A 20,402-nucleotide genomic window follows, 5' to 3' on the forward strand; every position below is an offset into this window, starting at 1 on the left:
CTAACAGATAGAGCTCAATGCAGAATGAAAAACGACTTAAAAATTGTCAAGGTCGATGACGATAACAAGGAAAGGGATGCTGATAAATATTAAAAAGAACTCTTCAATTTCCCACAGACACACACACACGCACCCAGATGATACATTCAAAGTCAGATGGCTGCAGGGCTATAAGGTACCTGCTGATGTAACTGAAAGGAGTGGACACAGTGAAAAGTGTGTTCCAGACATCTTTGGACTTGAAAAGCTCCTTCCTTCCTCCCGCTGTGGAAAAGCATTTCAGAAATTCTTTCAGCTGCAGCCTTTTGCACATGTCCAAGCTGTTTTCTTCTCTTCTGTGGGATTTCTTTTCTCTGTCTCGTCTACTATGCCCTGTGTCAAGGTCTGCTCTGCAGAAGCATGACAAGTTGTGGCCTAATCAAAGGAGGGGAAACTGTTTTGTCACCCACAAAATAAAAGCCGAAAATAGTGCAAATTCAACAAGGTCTGCATCCCTTTAGAGTAAAATCTATTGCGTTTATTTTGTATACCTTAGCAGAGGAAGACAGATTGGAAGGGGGTCTATCCGACCTTTAACCTAAGATATTTTCAATTCTACTCTTAAAGGTCATCTTATCGTGAAGCTTTTACAGTGTAGCATGCGGTTTCCTGAGCTCCACATGGTCTGCAAACATGCCCAGTGTTCCTTTCAAGGCTCGGGATAAATAATTCAACACGTGAGGCTAAGTAAGATTGAAAATAGGTCCACTTTTCAAGCTACAGAAATCCTATGCACTAAAAATGAACAAAGGACAGAGCGGAGAGGTCGACATTTTTCTTTTGGCTTACAAGCTGACCAAGAGTGAGCACATGGTTAGGCTTCATATTGATTTCACAAAAACTATCAATATTATAATAATAAGGTTAATAATTTACAGTTAGAAATCCTCAGCGTACATACCCAGAGGTAGTAAGTGAATTGCAGTGCGAAGATGGCGATGCCCTCGTTGTCGAAAGATCCAGCCACCGAGCGGGAGATGTAACCGGGGACGATGGCGATGAAGCAGGCCGCCAGCAGCCCTGCACCCTGGTTCCACAGCTCCCGCGTCAGCAGGAAGGTGGAGATGGCGGTCAGGCCGCTGAACACCGGTGCCAGAAAGACGCACACGTCACGGATGTGGACGGTGATGTGGAGCATGTTGAGCACGTAGTGGATGAGGCCGGCGGTCGCCATTAGCCCCGGGTATACCTGGCATCAGAGAGAGAGAGAGGTTGTGAGATCAAAGAGGAAGACATTTAATGATTTGGGCTCTAGGAAATTCTACGGGGATATTTGTGATGTTTTGTAAACCAAACCGCTAATTATATGGAAAATAATTGTCAGAAAAATAGAATATCCTGTGTAGCAGCCCCTAGAAATAAGCAATGGTAGGTGAGTGAAAGGAAGAAAGCAAGGTGAGAGAGGAAGCATGAAAAGTCACCATGAGAGGAAAAATCAAATGGAGGTATGACAAATTCTAAGCATTCAACAGAGGAAACATAGGAGCAAGAAGAACAAGCTGTATTAATGATCAATACATACATAATATTGACTTGAACACGGGGTTCAATCAAAACCAGCACACAATAGTTTGACAAACAAATGCAACAGTGCTGCAGCTAGGGCTGTCACGGGACTGAATCTTTCTAACCGCAGTGAAACACTAACGCCCTCCTTGCAGTTCGGCAGTCAACTGCCACCCCAGCCCGCTGCCGGAGTATGTTTTGGTTATTTAACTAGAGCGCATCCCCAGACGGTGAAACATCATCGCCATGAGTGAACGCAGCATAAGTGGTGGAAATAAAAGTTTATTATCACTAATAAGTTCATATCCTTAATTGTTGAAATGAAATCTGTGGTGTAGGGCTGGGTTTAAAAAAAACGATTTTTCCGATTCCAACCAATTCTTATTTCAATGACCCAGTATCGATTAATAAATCCCAAGATCGATCTTTAAAAATCTGTGTAAAAACGTGTCTGATCACTGACGTTTCTGAGCGCTCCTGAACGCAGCACGACTCAGCCGAAACACGGCAGTGAGGGAGACATGTCCGGACTCGTTTACGGCACCTACTACGGAGACATCAGTGATCGCCGCCACCTCTTTTTATCGTGTGTGCGTCCATGAATATGTGAGTTAGTTTTGCACTGATGTTTATGTTACTTTCTGTGTATTTTCGACATGTTGTAAAGTATGCCTTTTGCCCATAAATCTTAGTCCCGTGTGGTTTCGTTCTTAAATCTCGCACAAGTTGAACCCCAGTTTGTTTAATCAAAACCATGAGCCAGATGTTCAGACTAAAAATCTGAAACTGGAAAAAGAAGTTTACAAACTGTCTAATTCATACAATTTTTATTGTTGTGTTGACTGCTGTGATCCGACTGCTTCCCTGGGATGCATGGATAATGAGTTTACCGCATCCCTTTAGATTTTAATGCGTCAGAGGCGCAGGACACGTACCTAGCAACATCACAGTGTCTAGGACATTTTAAAAAAATATAGTGGTGATGACGGTCACAAGGTCCACCCCGCGGTTGGCGTCACATTACCCCGGTATTGCGGTCATGTGGGTAACCATGACAGCCCTAACTGCAATTAAGAGACAGACAAGTTGAAATTAAAAATAATTATTAGCTGCAAAGCTTATTAACTATTTGTCTTCGATACAAAACAAGTCCTTACATTTGAGAATCTTAACTGTACTTAATAAATGACCTAAAATAAGTGTATTATCAAATATTGTAGCCATGTATGATGTTCTTCTGCACCACCCCGTCAGGGTATATTTCTCTTATAACATCCAGGTCACTGTACATTATCCAGCTTACTACATGAAATACTTTTAAAGAAATCAATAATACAAAATAGTGATCTGGAAACGATTTGATTAAATGTTTTTGGCTAAAATTGCCTGTTCTACAGTTAGAAATGCATCTGTAGCAACAGTAAGCTCTGTAACCTTCTTTGAATAATTATTTTTTTTTGTGTTTACTTCATGTGTCTTTTTCAATTTCGGCAATTCCTCTGTCACCCAGCTTTTCCCACTGTTTTCATCTCTTTCCTTTTAGTCCATAGTAAACAGGCTGACGTTTAATTTCCAGGACGTCTCTCTGTGGACTGATATGATTGGACTTGTCCTCCACAGTTTATAATCCAAACTGCGTACACAGCGACGCTCTGATATTCAAAGCGTAGGACTCCTCCACAGAGATAAAAGACCATAAAAAGCCATAACTGACTAATGGAAATGGAGTATTCAAACAAAGCCCTGCAATAAAATGAATTAAACCGTCCTTTCAGTGGAAACTAGTGCACGAGTGGAGGCGAGCCATCATGGCCATGTCTTATATATACATGAGAGCAGATCCGACCGCGGCCTTGTGCAGCACACTGACGAGCCCGTGTTTAACATGAGTGATGTCCCTGATGTGTGCTCGCTGCAGCCCCGGTCCATGCACTTTGCCTTGCAGCTAATAAACTCAGGTCTTCGCGGCTCTAATTAGCCGGTGCCTGGGAGACCTCTGCCTCATCAACCGATCTACTATTATGAAAATCAGCTATGTCTGGCCTCTCCGCTCTGAGGATTGGACTCTGTCTGATGCCATTTACAATACTACTAGCGTAATTATTAGCCATTTTGAACTCTGTGGACGCCGGTCCCCAAACCCTTACAGAGATGATTGATATCTTTCATCATAGCCAAGAACATCTCGCGTCGGCTTGATGAAGAAAAATCCCTGCGTGTAATTTATTAACACTTGTCCGGAAATTGGCATTCAAGAGTGCATCACATTGCGTGGTCATTATGAAAATATCATCAACTTGAAGTGACAAAAGCTGTTACCCAGGATGACCTTGAGTCATTGTCTTTACAGCAACAAAGAGTGCTTGATTGGCTTGGCAGCCCACTGTTGTCATAGACTGTCACATTAGAGAAGCCTTCCTTCCTTATCTATGGCTCAGGAGAAAGAGCAGCAGACAGTTGTCCTCAGGGGACTGCAGGGTGGGAGGGAGTGAAAAGGAAATATAAAAACACAGAGGGCAGCTGGACCGGTCCGGGCAGAAAGGCAGCAAAGTGTCGCATTTACTGATATCGCCTCGTCCATCTTCAAAACGGTGCGACTGATCCGAGCGCTTAGAGACTTAACGCTATCATACACAATTAATGAGGATTGTCAGGATCATCCGTCTGATTCTGCATAAAAAAAGGAGGGCGGGGTAAGGATAAAGATGGTGCGAGAAGACAGCGAGACATTAGAGAAAGGCGAAGGCAGACAGTAAAGATGAGATGATAAAAAGATAAAAGCGGTTAGAGAGACAGAGGGAAAGTGAGCTATAACGGCTGAAAGGAGAGAAAGGGCGCGTTAAACAGGAGAGCAGGCGGTGAAGAGGTTCAATACGTCCGACAAGAGTCTCGGTCACCGCTGTCAGCCGGAGCAAAGGTGGTGTTATCAATTCCACCTGGAGCCAGAAGGGTCCCAGACCACCGCTTGGCATGAAAAAGGAGTCTGACATTGTTCAAATGTCAAGACAGCTTTGGGAAAAAACGTGGAGGGAATGTAACTTTGTCATTCATAAACTTTTCCAAACAAAGGCCAATAGGCTGCGAGTGCATTGTGGGCTATGAAACAGACCGTGCCAAGCGGAGATGAACCAAGCACTTGTCCACACCCCTGCATGTTTTAAAAGCACGGGCCTGATGCAAATGCGAGCTCTCTCACATTCATCTGTGTGGTGTGGAATACAGTGTGGGAGTAAACCAAATGCCCTTCTTCCCCGAAGCCTGTCTATGTTCGGAAAAACATCCAGCTCAGTCATGCTGATATGTGGGATTTTTGACAATTAGCCTACACAGTAAATGAACAAGCCTTCCTGTTACTCCAGCAACTGCCGCCGCAGTGCCCTTGAGCAAGGCACCAGATCATTGTGCGCGCCGATACACAAACACAGCAGGTAAGTGTACGAGTGAGCAGCTGGTTCAGCCTCCATAGTAGCTCTGTCACTTCTCTTCTACTCACCAGCTCCTATTTCCAGCTCCATTTTTGCATAGATTTGCATGTTATAGGAGACATTTGCATTTAGTGTGGCCAACAGAATGACCCGCCCACCTGCTATTGAAATGACAGTGAACCCTATAAGGCAGAATGTGACCCACCATCTGCCACTAAACTTCTTCCAAGTCCAATGTGGGTTGTTAGAAGGCCTAGCCAAAGTAATTTTCTTAGACAGATGGGCATTATAGTTTTTAATCAAACTTTATTCAAACAATAATGTCTTAATTGGGGACTATTTTGAGCTGTGGAGTGATATACAGTTAGTGAGAATTTGCAATAGCATGACAGTAATTGCTAGGGGTGGGAATCGCAGGGTAACGCACGATACAATGCGCGTTACGTGGCCCACGATAACAGGATTCTGCGATAATTGATATATTGCAAGACAATCATATCCAATCCACTTTATTCATAAAGCATATTTTAAAAGAACAACAAAGTTTACCAAAGTGCTGCACAGTGAAATTAGACTATAAAACACATAAAACATACAGTAATAAGACGATGGATTTGAAAGTGGTCGGCTCATCTCTTAACTTCTCTTCACGGCTGTCCGACATTATCCTGCTGTCTTCTTCTTCTTCTTCTTCTTTAATCCTGCCGTCTTCTTCTATGGCCAATTAACTTCCATTCACGTTATCATTTCATGTCCAACAGTAAGACGTGACAGACATTGGTTTTTATTTATTTAGAAAGCTTTAATTGGCAACATGCCACCATATCTCACCTCCTCACTAAACCGGTCTCATAGTCAATACTCAGCACGTCCCACTAATCGGCTGATGCTTGAAGTCCCACAGGCAAACACTGTATTTGGAAAGACTGCTAATAGCTTCTCTGCTGGAACACTCTGCAACTTACTTTAAAACTTCCCACATTTGTACCTGTGGTTCAATTTAAAACCATGATACTCTTTTTAACTGTGTTGTTGGCATTCATTTTTGTATGTTTCTGTTTGTGCATATTGATTTTGTTTGTTGGAATGTCAACATCATTAAAAATAAGGGCCTGCCCGCAATGATTATTCGAGATGTAAATAAATAAAGGTTGAAAGAATGTCATGAAGTAGCTACATGGTGAGTTTAAATGGCAGGGAAAATTTATTTATTTATGTATTTTTAAAGATAGTTTTTTTTTGGCTTTATTTATAGGACAGCTTAAGAGAGACAGGAAATGTGGGGGGGGTAGACAGTGAGGGACGTCACACACCAAATGATCTGCAGACGAGGAGTCGAACCTGCAATGCGACGAGGACTGTACATGGGACCCCTGCTCTACCAACTGAGCTGAACCAGAGCCCGCTTTTCTGCCTCTATTGAGAGAGAGGACAGTGGATAGTGTCTGAAACAGGGGAAGAGAAGTGCGGATGACACGCGCCAAAGGGCAGAGGGTGGAAGTCAAACCAATGGCCGTCGCGTCGAGGACTGTCGCCTCTGTCTGCGGGACGCATGATTTAACAGCTGAGCCAAACCGGCACCCCGGACTTGTAACTCTGTAACTACATCTTCCCTCTATGATGCTCGCAACCTCTTTTCTGCAGGATATCTGACTTCAGCAGCTTCAAATGACTTCAGTTAGGTTAGCAAAGGGACAAATAAAGCAACCCAGGACACTGCAAACAGAGAGAAAGAGAGACAGAGAGGACGTCGGACACCCTCGAGGTTTGCTTTTCAATCTGTATTCATTCAAAGGCATTTTAGTAACTCTAAATAAATAAAAATAAATGTAAGACCTTCATGACAGGAAATAGATATTCAGAGCAGCAGAGTTAATGTTCATAAAGGGAAACAATCAAGCTATAAATTACACTGATTCTCATCACAGCACCTCTCGTCTCCTCACCTCCTATAAGCTCCGATACAGACGAGGCTCTCTTTCGTCTATTTGCAGACTGGTCGAGCTCGAGAACAGTCGGCTGAGCGAATCAAAATATTTGAGGTGAGGTTCATATTGAAAGTGAAATCACTTTGATGTGAAGCTACATTCGAGCGCGGAGAGATCAGCGCAACGCTTCTACAAAGGAACCGTGTGAATAAGTCTGCTGTTATTTGTTGTGTTTATTCACTCACACATTCATGAAATGTCGAGACAAGTGTACAGGGGGGAAGATGTGAGCTGTGTTGTCTTATTTGTATGCAGGAGACAATGCATCGTGCAGCCAAGGGATCTTGTAAATGTCATGAAAATTCACTTTAAACTAAACAGCTTCCGATTCTGATTACCAGGCTAATCAAGAGTTTTAGCTTCCAGTCGTCTATTACAAAGCCTATCCACAGTATATTCATGTTCTGTAGAATAACCAGCACATCCATTATTACAAGCAAAGCCTGTCATATGCAATTACCAGGAGCAGATGGTAATTGCCTATGACAGAAGACTGCTGATGGATGGGGTTTGGATTCCAATTCCTGCCGTCGCTTGTGCAGCAGTGAATAGCATATTCAAACATCTGCATGTGGCGTGGCTACAGCTCCTGCCCTCCGCCATCTGCTTAGTGCTGTAATGATAACGGCGGCTGATGGCAATGCAAAACAAACATGCTTCGCCGTCTCGGCTGTGCAGAGGAACTGTCCAATCAGCCGGAGTTTACACAACACCAGGCGGGTGACGATTGGTCAAGAAGGGGCAATAACTGAGTTACTAAATATAATCGATGCAAAGTCTTTGCATTGAAGCTTTCATAGTCCATGTAAGGGTATACAAAGCATTGTGTTTTGCAAGGAGGATCGGGCGCTGATGCAAAATAAAAGTCTAATTGACACGAGTAGTAGCCAGCTGTGGGAAAAAGAGTGGGCAAGAGAACGCGGGAGAAAAGGTCCAAACAATCAGGATCAAACAAAGTTTGTCCTCTGGAAAACTGAGCTATCCAACCACAATACATCCTCTCTTTACATCTATATAATCAGGCTTGGGGAGTAACAGAATACAGCGTTATACTACAATTTTAAAATACAGTTTAAAATAAAGACGATATAATTCCAAAGATGCTCTTTAACATGTGGCGTCTCATTTCTGAACCGTCCGTCTGACCGTCTCTGATAATACCATGCACCTGCACGCACACGTTACCACTCATCTCACAACACCGCTCCTTAAAGTTGCCATCAACAGTCTATGGTTGCCACGGCCGGTGGTGAAAAAAAAAGCTTTCACTGGGGGGAAATTTCACTGTTTTGTCCTCCATGGAGAAAATTAGCGCAACATCGCAGCGCAGTGCGAGTTCTGCCTTCCGGCTGTGAAAGTCATTATCATAGGACGAAACATTTACAGGTAAGACCAACCGCTAACGTTAGCTAACATTTTTAACTGGAATTCTGTGCAGCTAACCTGTAGTCTTCGACTATCGCTACTGAAAACAGTTTGACTCTGGTGATGGCAGCGGCCGGGATGGTGTGGGTAAAAACACAAGCTCCAGACTGGAATAAGTTTACAGCAGTTTCCTTAAAGTTTGAGGGTGAAGTAGTGTGAGCAGCATACTTAAAGTGCATTTAAATGCGCATAATTACCACTATTAACTTAAACGGGCATTCGTGCATTACAATCAGAATCAGAAATATTTTATTAACCTCCAAAACTTGGATTAGGTTACTGATTACATTTTCTAACAGGTAATTAGTAACTGTACATTTTTAAAGTATTTAATGAAGCATATCTTAGCAAGGTAACGTTAGCATTTACCAAAATTAGTAGAGATTATATGTTAATTTTAGCTTTTCCTTTTTTAAACTGCAATTGGAAATCTTCCGCCTCTCTCTCTGCCTCGTTTCACCCCGCACTGTGGAGCAGCAGCTCTCTCTGGTTTAGCAGCACAGCCAAGGGAAGTTGACCTTCAGGGCTAAATCAATACGGCGGTGACCGGTTATAACGCCCTTCTGTTTTGCAATTTTTTGTTGAGGAAAATAACCACAAAAGATACAGGGCTGCTGTCACTTTGTGAAAGCTGGAGCTTTAAGCTGGTTAATATGCCCACATGCACACTAGGGCTGGGCGGAGTGATGATGTCAAGTATTGATTACTCTATCATTAAATGGAAAAATCGGCAGAATGCTGTAATAATAAAATCTATTAAAGCTGCCCTACGCTGCACAGAGACAGGAGGACGGACAGAGTGAGAACACTTGAGCACTGAGGACATCAAGTATGTAACCCTGATTCATCATTCGTTTGTTCAATCACAGCTCAGTGCAAACCTGGGAGCTCCGCGAAGCTCCGTCAGAAGGCAGAAAGCAGGTGGGATTATTAAAGGGGACGCGCGGATGATAGGACAGTGTTATTTTCCTCACACGGGCCTCACTGCCCACAGGATGCTTGGGCAGCGAGGATGAGATTGGGGGAAGAGATGCGCAGAGGAGAAGAGGCAGGGGAACTGAGAGATAAATTGCGTGCAATCGGCATGTTGTATTTTTCTCTGAAAAGGGTCAATGTTTCACAACACCGGTTGCTGCCGGTGAACAGGGAGGCCGGGGGGGGGCTGCAGAGGGAAATCTGTCAAGTTAACAGCTCACTGTTGATACTGGATTGTGAGTTAAATCTGTGCTGCCCGATGGAGGCTTACGGGGCTCTTTGGTGTCCCTGGACTGCCTCGCCTAACCCCAGATAACCCCCACGCTTGCACCCTCTCCGTCCTTCACCACAAACACAGTCAGCAGACAGGATACCCATGACAATACACCCAGTATCTACTGTCCCCCCTTTTCATGCGGAGGACAAAATACTGACGACATGCAAGTAATTCCACCGTGCTGATGAATATTAAAGCACGGATAGAAATACCTGCTTCCTTTTCCTTGCCATTTATTTAAAGTATAATTTGATGGGCCGACTGCGGCCTGCTATCGTTCCTCTGATTATCCTTTAATATAAAAAAGATTGAGACTGCAGATTTAGCAGTTTCTCCACATCTCCCTGCCATGTGCTGATATAGAATTTCTCCTACCAGGCAGCTTTTTTTGACTTTGAACTAGGTCAGGGTCACTATGGGAGCACGCAGAGCACAGCAGAGCAGCCCAGGCATCCTTTTCCCCAGGACGCACCTCCTGGGGGATCCTCAAGTATTCCTGGGTCAGGTGGGATGTGTAATCCCTCCAGCATGTTCTGGGTTCGGCTGGGATCTTTCTCCCAGGTGGGCTAGCCTGGACCGTCTCCACAGGGAGGTGTATAGGAGTCTTTCTGAACGGATTCCCAAACTGCCTGAGCTGGCTCGTTTTAAACTTGGAGGAACTGTACGCCAAGATTTTTTTTTAAGCGGCTGAGCTTTTCCCCCAATCCCAAAGTTCGAGACCAGAAACCCCATGTAGAAAAACTAATTAAAGCAGCTTGAATGTGTGTTCTCATTCTTTCAGTCACTACCCAGAGCCCATGACCGCAGGTGAAAGATCAACTACTAAATCCGGAGATTTGCCGTCAGGCTTAGCTCCCTCCACAGTCGACTACAACACCCACATGACTGGCAATGCGGTACCAATTTGAACAAGTTCCCAACTTACTTGTACTCTTTCACCTAGGTCAAACTGAAGGAGGCAATCTAGCAGAGTAGCACGGCCTCGGAGTCGGAGCTGCTGAGTCTCATCCCCTCAGCTTTATAGCCGAATGCAAAGCAAGCTGGTTCACACCAGAGGGCACGGACTGATCAAGCCAACACCATTATCATCAGCGAAAAGTAGGCGATGCAATTTGGAGATAACCAAACTGGGAGCTCTCGACGCCTTTAGATTCTATTAAAATCATCACAGCAGAACCTCGGTGCAGCCCAAAGTCTTCAGAAAATATCTTAAACTTATCCCCGTGGACACGTACGCAGCTGTCATTCAAGCAAACTTTATTTAGTGTAAGTGGCCCCAGCAGCTTATATTCCCAAGATGCTGCCCTACAGACAAACATGTCTACCAGCCTTATTCAAGGGGGATAAACTAAATCAATGAACAAATTGAGTTCCCTCCGCTATTTCTCTGAGATTATATAAAGAGCATCCTTCCGGTGTCTTTGCATAAGACTAGAAATGTAGAATCTGTCAGCAGGGACGTGGATTTCCGGCACGGCAAGTTTCAGTTTGTAGTACGCTTGTAGTCTGAGTAATATTGACCAATCAGGTATCAGCAGGCTGCGGCGTATCGCGGCTCCCATCAGCGGCTATTTGACATCTGCATGCTAACAGCTAACGATCTGTTCTAGATCTAAAATTCAACTTGAGATAAATTCCCTTCACGCTGCGTCCCGAAAGCCGTTCATTTTTAGATTCCCTGACTTCCTTGAATGCATCATGATCGATCCGACCGCCGTTCAACAAAGGAGCATTTTAAAAGTAGTTTCTTCTCCTCTTGAGGACCGACCTGACAAAGCTTCATTTTGACTTTTTACTGATGGGCATCATCAATTTCAGCAAAGGTAAGACCCGTTAATTAAAGTCGATCACGAGAAAAAAGGGTTCTTTTTCGGTGAACAGTGCAGCGCGCAGAAAAGGAAGTCTTGACTGGAAGTCGTTTATCACTAACTGTTGGCTAAACCGGACATGCCGGCATGTTCACCGCTGTCCACAGAGGCTATATCGTCGTCAGACTATGGCTGATGGCATCCGAGATTGGCGACACATTGAACAGCACTGTGGCTACTTTGCTGAGCTGCTGCCATCCTCACTGCTGCTGCATTTAACATGCACATCTGCCTTTAAAAAAATTGCCATAAAATTGAATGTTTGATATCGTTTTAATATGAATTTAATCTGAAATAAATAGGAACAAGTTTGAGATGAGGAAAAATGTTGTCATTGTAAAAATGCTTTTATCCATGCCTGTGACATTCAACATGTAAAGACCTTGAAACTGTAGAGGAAGGTGTACAATAGTTCCCAGGGTGTGCATTCTGTTCCAGACCTTCACCAGGAGACTGCTCGCGCCTGCCAGCCTATTCAATCTTAACACATCTTTTAAGGCATGTGAATTCAGTCATGTATTTTCCTTTATTCAACAAGAATGTTTTTTTGTCAGTAAGTCTGTATTCCTGCTAAGACACCCTGGAATTCATGAACAACGAGGAAATGTGTAAAAATGGAGCCTGACTGCTTCAATTAGAGCAGAAACTTACTGTTCCACCTACGATCCTGCCCAAGGGGTACCAGGCTCTTTCATCGAACCAGTTGAGGAACTCGTAGAAGCCATTGGTGGTGAGATGATGCGTTGATCTGTAGTTAAACCTAGGCAACAGAAGAAAGAGAAGAGGGCTGAGCATGAGGAGAAATAACCACACACAGAGGAGGAACATCTATTTTCATTTATAGAACGCACTTAAAGACGCTGACAGACCAATAAACACTTAACTCTAGGAAAGAATAGCTTATTTTATTCCAGATTTTCCGAAGGCGGGCTGAATGGGCGAGCTGCAGAGACTTCGCCTTGATAGGATAGAGAAGATAAAGCCTCCATTCACTGTGTGAGCCTTTGTGCTGATGCCAACAACTCTCAGGTCAGCCCTCGGTTAAAGAAATGGGGGGGATGAAGGGCTCTCACACATACTGTGGCATTTTCAGGACAAAGCCTGCTTATTGTACAGATAATTCCTCCTGCACGCAGCGGCATGTGCTGAGGTGACAAAGGCGTAAAACGGGGATGGTGTTGGAGAAGAGAAACAACGACGACAAAGAGGGGGGGAACAGAAACAAACAAGAAAAAAAACAGAGAATAAATATAAGGAATATCACTGAAAACAGGCTTTGATTCCGACTGTAGCTGTGGTAAGCTGAGGGGGTTGGATCACTGTCAAGCAGCAGAACGAAAGAGCTGACAGTGTTGAGGAGACTGCTGCCAAAGAGAAGGGAGCGAGTACATTCTCAGCTTTTCACCTTCTTCGCCGCACGGCTCATTAATGTTGGCTGCTTTATGGTGAGTTCAGAGGCCCGTATACCTCATGTAAGACCCTTCATGCACGGAGAATCTATAGTAGGGTAGAGCAGTTAGCTTAAGGACATAGCCTCTTCTGGCTCTCCCTAATAAAGATGTATACCATAGAGGAGTGAGTGATCACCAGAGGTTCTTTGATGTAGTCTATGTCAAGTAACCCAGGCAATGCTATAAATGATTTCAACACATGCCTTACTTTTAGCTACTTTTAATAACCTCATTTTTGTGATGGCTCCAGCTTCTTCCCCTTACAGCGTATAAGCGTGTGTGGCTGTTCTGCTGCAGCGATAGCAGGCAGGGGAGCCTCGTAATGCTGATGCTGTGAGTTTATGCACATCTTCAAATCATTCACATGCCGATCCAGGTTTTACAGCGGTGCAAGGCCGTATACATCAGCAATGCACCGAGGCTGTTACTGCACTCTAACATGCATACATGACATTTTAATATGCAAGTCGTCACAGAGTTGGGGGCCCCTCTGTCACGCCCGGAGCGAAGCGCAGCAACAGTACATGGCAACTGTCACTGCCAGTTTCCTGCTGTTTTCATGCCAGTGACAATGTGTGTGCGGTTCATGGGCATGGTGGTCCAGGCGCAGCTCAGCACATAGTTGGGGAAAGTGATGGCACTATGCAACAAAATCCCTGTATACTTACACAGTAAATTATTCACACAGTAGGATTCACTACGCACTCAGTTTGTTCAACACATAGGGGTGCACAGAAAAAGTTCATTGCGTTTGCTGATTTGCAGAGGACAAACGGAGCTGTCGGTGAGACAGAGGACAGAGAGCTCTTGTTTCCTGACATCTTTATATTAATTTCTGCATTATGCGGCCGTTCTGGTGATGCCAGGAGAAGACTGAACACTCGCTGCGACATCCTCCCTCGCCTGCTTCATCCCGAGATGCTTCGCTGAATTCCTGCAGAAGCCCTGCACGTGCCAGAAACCGCAGCCTTAAGCAGCTCGGCGTTGTTCTCAGTCGGAGACACATGGCATGTTAGGCACACAACATACACCGATCAGCCATAACATTTCGACCACCTACTTATTATCTAGGCCCCTCTTTTGCCGCCAAAGCAGCCCTGACCGAACTCCACTAGACTTCTGAAGGTGTGCTGAGGTATCTGGCACCAAGACGTTAGCAGCAGATCCTGGAAGTTGCGCCTCCATGGATCGGACTTGTTTGTCCAGCACAATCACAGATGCTCGATTGGATTGAGATCTGGGGAATTTGGAGGCCAAGTCGACACCTTGAGCTCGTTGTGTTCACCCCACAAGACCTGCAGTTTTGGAGACAGACCCTATTGCAATTTGGCCCTTGTCAAGGTCGCTCACATCCTCACGCTTGCCCAGTTTTCCTGCTTCTAACACGTCAACTTCCGAGGACAAAATGTTCACTTGCTTCCTAGCATATCCCACCCACTGACAGGTGCCATTGTAAGGAGATAATCAACGGTATTGACTTGCTGTTTCATCACCTGCCGTTGGCGTATTGTTACGGCTCATTGTACATATGAATGGTTAAGCACCTTGCTTTAAGCCCTGTTTATGCGCCTTTAATCAGCAAACATTCGATGCACTTGCACCATTTAGTTTTCAATTTTAATGATTTCATATATAGAAGCATCATAATTTGGATCTGCATAAAATCAGTGATACAAACACAAACATAAGTGTGAATGATTTACTACTTGTGTTCATTCATAGTTCAAAGTGAATGATTGGATCTGAGTGCAGACCTGTGCAGAAACGTAATCAATTACTCCCTGACTTATGACCTCAAGTCAATTAAAGATATCCATGTAAGTCTATGACACATCCTTCTATTCAAACAGTCAAACGGGATCTATTCGGTCGAAGTAACTAAGAGCAAAAACATTCCAGAGAGATTGCGGCAAATTAAGGCTTATTGTTATGTTAATTGTGGGCTGAAAGGAAATGTCAGCACAAACACATGAGCAGAAGATAAACGGCCTAAGAAAAGCCGGCCTGTCACCCGGCCCAAACCAAATCAACATTATTTCCTCTCTTTCACACATCTAGTCCACAGCTTGAGATTTATTACGCACTTATTCAGTGTAAGATTTGTGTGTGTGTGCTCGTGTGAATGAAAGGGAAACAGAGGGAGAGGCGGCAGCAGAGTTGTCACAAAGCTGCTGGAGTGTGTGCCACTTACACTCATGATCAGGACAGTGCGTTTAAAATTGCTGGCATAAGGCGCAGCTCATTAATCATCACGAGGTGCCTGGTTTTTCCTGCCGCCTTCACATTGCACCTGAAGTCAGAGCTCTCCTCCCTCGTGCGGGGCCTCACATCTTGGCTCGTTTTTTCCCCCGTGCAGCACACGGTGGCCTGACATTAGTCATTTCAATGCTGAGAACTCGTTCATTGTTAAAAGACTCACTTTGCCAGAAGCTTAGGCAACTTTATCCCAACTTCTGTGTCTGTTTCAAGACTTTTTCTTGTATCTGTCTTATATTCTTCCTCTATACAATGTGAGGCACTCAAATATGTACTAGTGATTCATATGCAGATGTAAGTCACTCAGATTTGACCACTGAAAACCAACAAAATCCCATGATATATATTAGTTCCGGGGTAATTGATTTACCCCTGTACGGGGGGTAGTACTTTCCAAAGGTCCAGGAACTTTCAGGGCGGGGCCTGCAGAGCTGATGGTTTCTGATTGGTCGAGCACTCGCAGCTTTTTATTTCACACGCCATGTTTAAAAGACTGCAGCTGCAAGCTCCCTGTTATCATCGTTATCAATCAACTGTTAGCAATGCAATAAAGCCCGATGAAAAATGAATCTCCTCCATGCTAACAGGCTAACTGTAGCGTCACACAAATGATGATACCGGCCCGTTCGTCACGTTTTATGTTGTCATCTTCGTTGTATGGCCTTCATCTTCTTCTCTCCGCCACCTACTGGACTGGCGGTGCAGTGCAGTTACTTTTACTGCTTCTCCATACGTCATTGGCCTGATTTGCATAATCTTCCCGGGACTTCAGGGCGCTGTGGAAACGCAGACAACAATGGGCCACAGGAACCGTTTAGTTCCTTGAACTAAAAGTTCCTGGTGCTTTTGGTCAAAAAGCACCTATAGATGGTGTACCAATTGATCCAGGAATGGATACAGGTTCTCAAATTGTGTGACTTTTCAAATTCCCTAAGACAGCCATTACTCTGAAAACTCATGAGTCAATGCCGGTGAAGTGTTAGTGCAATATTCTCTATGTCTTGCTGGGTAACATTGAAAACTAGAGCAGGCATGGGGCTTTTTACAGTGATCTTGAAAAGCTACCGAGTAGCTGACATGAATGCTTATTGTGGCCCTCGGGCAATTATATCACATTACTCAACACCCGAAGGCCTGAGGGCCTGAATCTGGGAACAGTACAAACTAGGACAAACAAACCAGCCAGCTGGAACACTCGAGTCACACAGAAAGGAATACACAGTCATTGCACTTGGATCTCAGCTTTTTGGGGAGTAAAATCCACCTTCAATTTTACTATTATAACCTCATCCATTACAAGCTACTATCTCTGTCCTGCGAAGCTCATTTGAATGCACACAGTTTGATACAGCTAACCAAACTGCTCTTTTAAAAGCAGATGGTGTTCCTCACAATACTATTGTTCTTCCACTCTGTCGGTCTACTAAAGTGTGTCGAGAACCACAGTGTTACAAAGTGCAAAGCTACAATGGCAGCCAGGTGTGAGGGAGTGCTACCACAGTGTGACTTTGACTGAAGGTGGAAATGGACAGCTCCTTTTTGCCTCATTGTTCTGCAGCTGTCAAATCAGCGGGGCAGAAACAAAGCGAATCTCATTCTAAAAAGACAACTTTGCCCGCTGCCAAGCCATATCCACAAAACCCATTTTTCAATGATCTCACGGACAGCCGAGCGGAGTGCTTTATCCCATGCCCTTGTCACTTTGATGGGGCGGATAATGTAGCTCTGCCAGGCACATTAGCAATTTAATGCATAGCTGCCAATATGGTCTCAGGCCACAGAGCACATGACGACTAGTGAATGCACTGCATCACCTCCAAACACCAGCGACTGAGCTTCACGCTGAGCGACACGGCCCGAATGCCACGTAGGAAGCAGCACTTCCAGACTGATATATCAAAGAATGGAGATAAAATGAGCTCCTATATCACCTCCTTAGATCATGTCAAAGAAATACAGATAATTAGAAGCGGCATCTTATGCACTTTAGATCACTGGGGCCCCCTGCAGGCATCATAATTCATTTTAATCAAGGTCCTTTTCAGTGATTACTGGTTTCCTGTTGAGACGTGGCCATCATCAGCAGCATGACTAAGTGGGCTCCATTACTGTTTACAAGCCAGTGATGCCTTATTCAGTATCGACTTCATAATCAGATGCATCAGTGCTTTTCCCTGCTGGTTCAGGGTATGGTGAATGTCGAAATAGGCTTTTGGTTCCAGGGGTGTAATCACCACCTTGACTAATTATCCGCTTCTGTCAAACTCTGAATGAATAACCTGCAAATGTAATCCTGCTATGGGACCACGAAGGAAAGCGGGCATGTACTACATGAGCTTCACGCATCAAGAAAGCAATCAGACACGGAGGTTCTTAGCATGCAAGGTGTAGTGTTATTGTTTTTTTCCAGAGCAGGAGTCTTGAAAGCGTCTGATGTACGGGATGAAATCAAAGTAAGGCAGATTTTTAATACTTGTCATTCAATCATAATGTTGGATGTAAAAAATAAATTAAAGGGGATGAGAAAGTTGGCGTTAATTCTAAGAAGTTAGAACTAATTAAAAGACAATAAACCAGCGAGCCAAACAACAACTGCCTTTTATTGGTGCAGTTTATGAGGCTAGGGCTAGCAGATTTACAGTCTAGCTTATGGATACTTAGGCAGGATGGATTCTCAGTGGGCCGAACATAAACCTGCCTGAACCGCTACCTACCTCGAACTCCTGCTGGAAATTTGGTGCTCTCATTAGGTCTGAATGACCAAGGTGAAGCGGTGACAAAAACTAAAATAAAGTGTACTGTTTAACTTGCTCATATGTAGGACTCTTTTAAGTGGCTAAAGTGCGCTTCCATGTAGGAACTCCAGCCATTATCTTCTGTATGTAGCAGACAAAATATTGATACAGCAATATATCATCATCCTGACTCGTGCAATGCAATGTTTGACAGTTTGGCACCAAATATAAATATTTTACAAATATAAGGCGCTCTAAACAGATTGATGACATGAATGAGGGGAATGTGAACGGAAACAAATTGGCTTAAGAAGATAATCAGATATCGTGATGTATCATTATATGATTGTCTTGCAATATATCTATTGTTGCAGAATGGCTGTATCGTGATATTATCGTTATCCTGGGCCGTGAGTTAACCTGTGATTCCCACCCCTACTATAGATAAGTACCTCATACACTTCAAACAACCCTTTAAGTTACCTTTAGAGCAACAATGACTTAATGATTTGCTGTGAACTATTTCATTAATTGCTAACTACTTTGGTAATCCAATTATCAGTTTGAGTTTTTTTTAAGGAAAGACTAAATTATTTGAGTATTGTGAATAATGTGAATATTTTCTACTAACTTTAATCCTCTATGACAGTAAAAAAAAAAAAATAGCTTTGGTTGTGGACAAAACAAGGCATTTGAGGAAGTCATCTTGGGCTTTGAAAAAGACGGATTTATTAATCGAATTAATAAAAAAAATTGTCAAACATTAGCTAGGTGAAAATAATCTCTACTTGCAGCCTACTTGCTTTACTTTACTGTTGACTTGAGTAGGATTACACCTACCGTAAAATCTGTAATATAAGGCACACCAGAATATAAGACTGTTTTTGGGATATCCTAGAGTGAAAAAGGTTTTCTATAATTATTTATCAATATAAACGTGTATAAAAGTTACTTTAACAATATTTCAATTTATTTTCATTTAAAAACACATTCAAAACACAAATTACAGCCTACCATCTGTGTTTCGCCATGTCTAATTTGAAATCCTGCTAGCTACTGGTGCGCTAGCTAGCGGTGGCGTTGATTGTTGTGAGGGTAGTGGCTGCACTAGCAGCCATAACAACGCATGTCCCTAATGAAGTGTTAGCTAGCTTATAGCGCCATCGTCTGGGTAAACTACCGTAACACAGTAACATACCTCTCTCTGCATTTTATACTGGTATATTGGTCACATTAGTTTATAGGACGCAGCCCACTTTTTAGATGAAAAAATGTATTACAAAAATGTTACGGTATATACCGCCTACAGAGTTGTCTTTCGACAGCCTCCAAATAGGACCGTCTTGTTGGGCTACCTGAGAATTACATGACAGCTACCTTTCTGTTGTCCTGCACACTCTACCATCCCGCCCCAAAACTAATACCTCCACAGGGGTGGAGAGGGTCACACTAACTGCCTCATTGGAGAGCTGCCAGAGCTTTAATAGCACTGAGTGTCCAGCATGCCTGCCATCACCTGACAAGATGAGGCATCCTGGCATCTCATCTAGCGGCTGTGTCACTTCAGTGGAAGGTGTGTGTGTGCGTGTGTGTGTGTGAGCTGGTTCAATGACCCAGTAAGATAATTGCATTCTGTGGATGTGTGATGGCAATATTGTTCATATGTGACAAGACGTGACTCGGTAAATCACAAATTAAATATTGGCTGCAATTACGACGAGCCTGTCAGAACATGCAGAGGGTTCAAAAAGGCACCGTCTCAGACGATGCAGGGTTGTTTATAGAAACCAGAGCAGCTAATTCACATGAAGAGCATCATTAGGAGATAAACACCCAATATGCAGCGGATTGTTCTGCCAGGTCGACCCTTTCTGAAAATCCCAAACAGGCAAAAAAAAATTATAATTATTTCAATTTGACTGAGCGAACACTTGCTGACACTGCAGTGAGCATCGTTGTAATTGAAACTTGGGTGCAGAGCTCATCTTTTGAGATAAAGAGGTCCAGGAAGAGCAATTAAATCCTTGTTGCAATGTTTTTGGAAATTAGGCAGAATTCAACTCCACCCTACAGAAATGTCTTCCCCATAGAATAGTCTCAGTTACAATTGTTTTACTGCAGCATACATTAAAATGATGCACTGGGTTTGAGGTAATTTGCCACCCCTTAAGAGACAAAGACTAGCAGTCGGTATGAGAGTGGGAAGCTTATTCGGGATCCTGTCCGACTAGTTAGTGAATTGTCAGTGTTGATTTTGTCATATTTTTTCCATGACGAAAATGAGACGTTGACTAGCTTAAAAATAGATAGTTGATCATCAAACCTCTGACGACGTGTATGTTTTGTTTTGCTGCTGCAAATAAGGCAAGTGAGGAATGTGCAGTATGTGCCGCTGTAACTGCACGGCTTCTCTCTGTGGCTTTACATGCTTTACAAAAGTTTCCCTACAGTATACAC

The 20,402-nt window shown here is 43.6% G+C and overlaps 1 protein-coding gene across 1 annotated transcript in view; it reads right to left on the bottom strand.

Moving 5' to 3' along the window:
* LOC138608374 (dolichyl-diphosphooligosaccharide--protein glycosyltransferase subunit STT3B) overlaps nt 1-20,402 on the bottom strand; it is a 103,789-nt gene that overhangs the window by 49,112 nt on the left and 34,275 nt on the right. Inside the window, exons 2-3 of the mRNA XM_069680949.1 lie at nt 12,155-12,263; nt 941-1,228 (exon numbers count right to left, since the gene is read on the bottom strand). Coding sequence (XP_069537050.1) covers nt 941-1,228; nt 12,155-12,263 — 397 coding nt within the window. The remainder of the gene's footprint in view (nt 1-940; nt 1,229-12,154; nt 12,264-20,402) is intronic.

The sequence above is a fragment of the Semicossyphus pulcher genome, unplaced genomic scaffold (assembly GCF_022749685.1).
Source record: "Semicossyphus pulcher isolate SPU_LCO1_2020_fin unplaced genomic scaffold, fSemPul1.0.p SCAF_5, whole genome shotgun sequence".
Classification (NCBI taxonomy): Eukaryota; Metazoa; Chordata; class Actinopteri; order Labriformes; family Labridae; genus Semicossyphus; species Semicossyphus pulcher.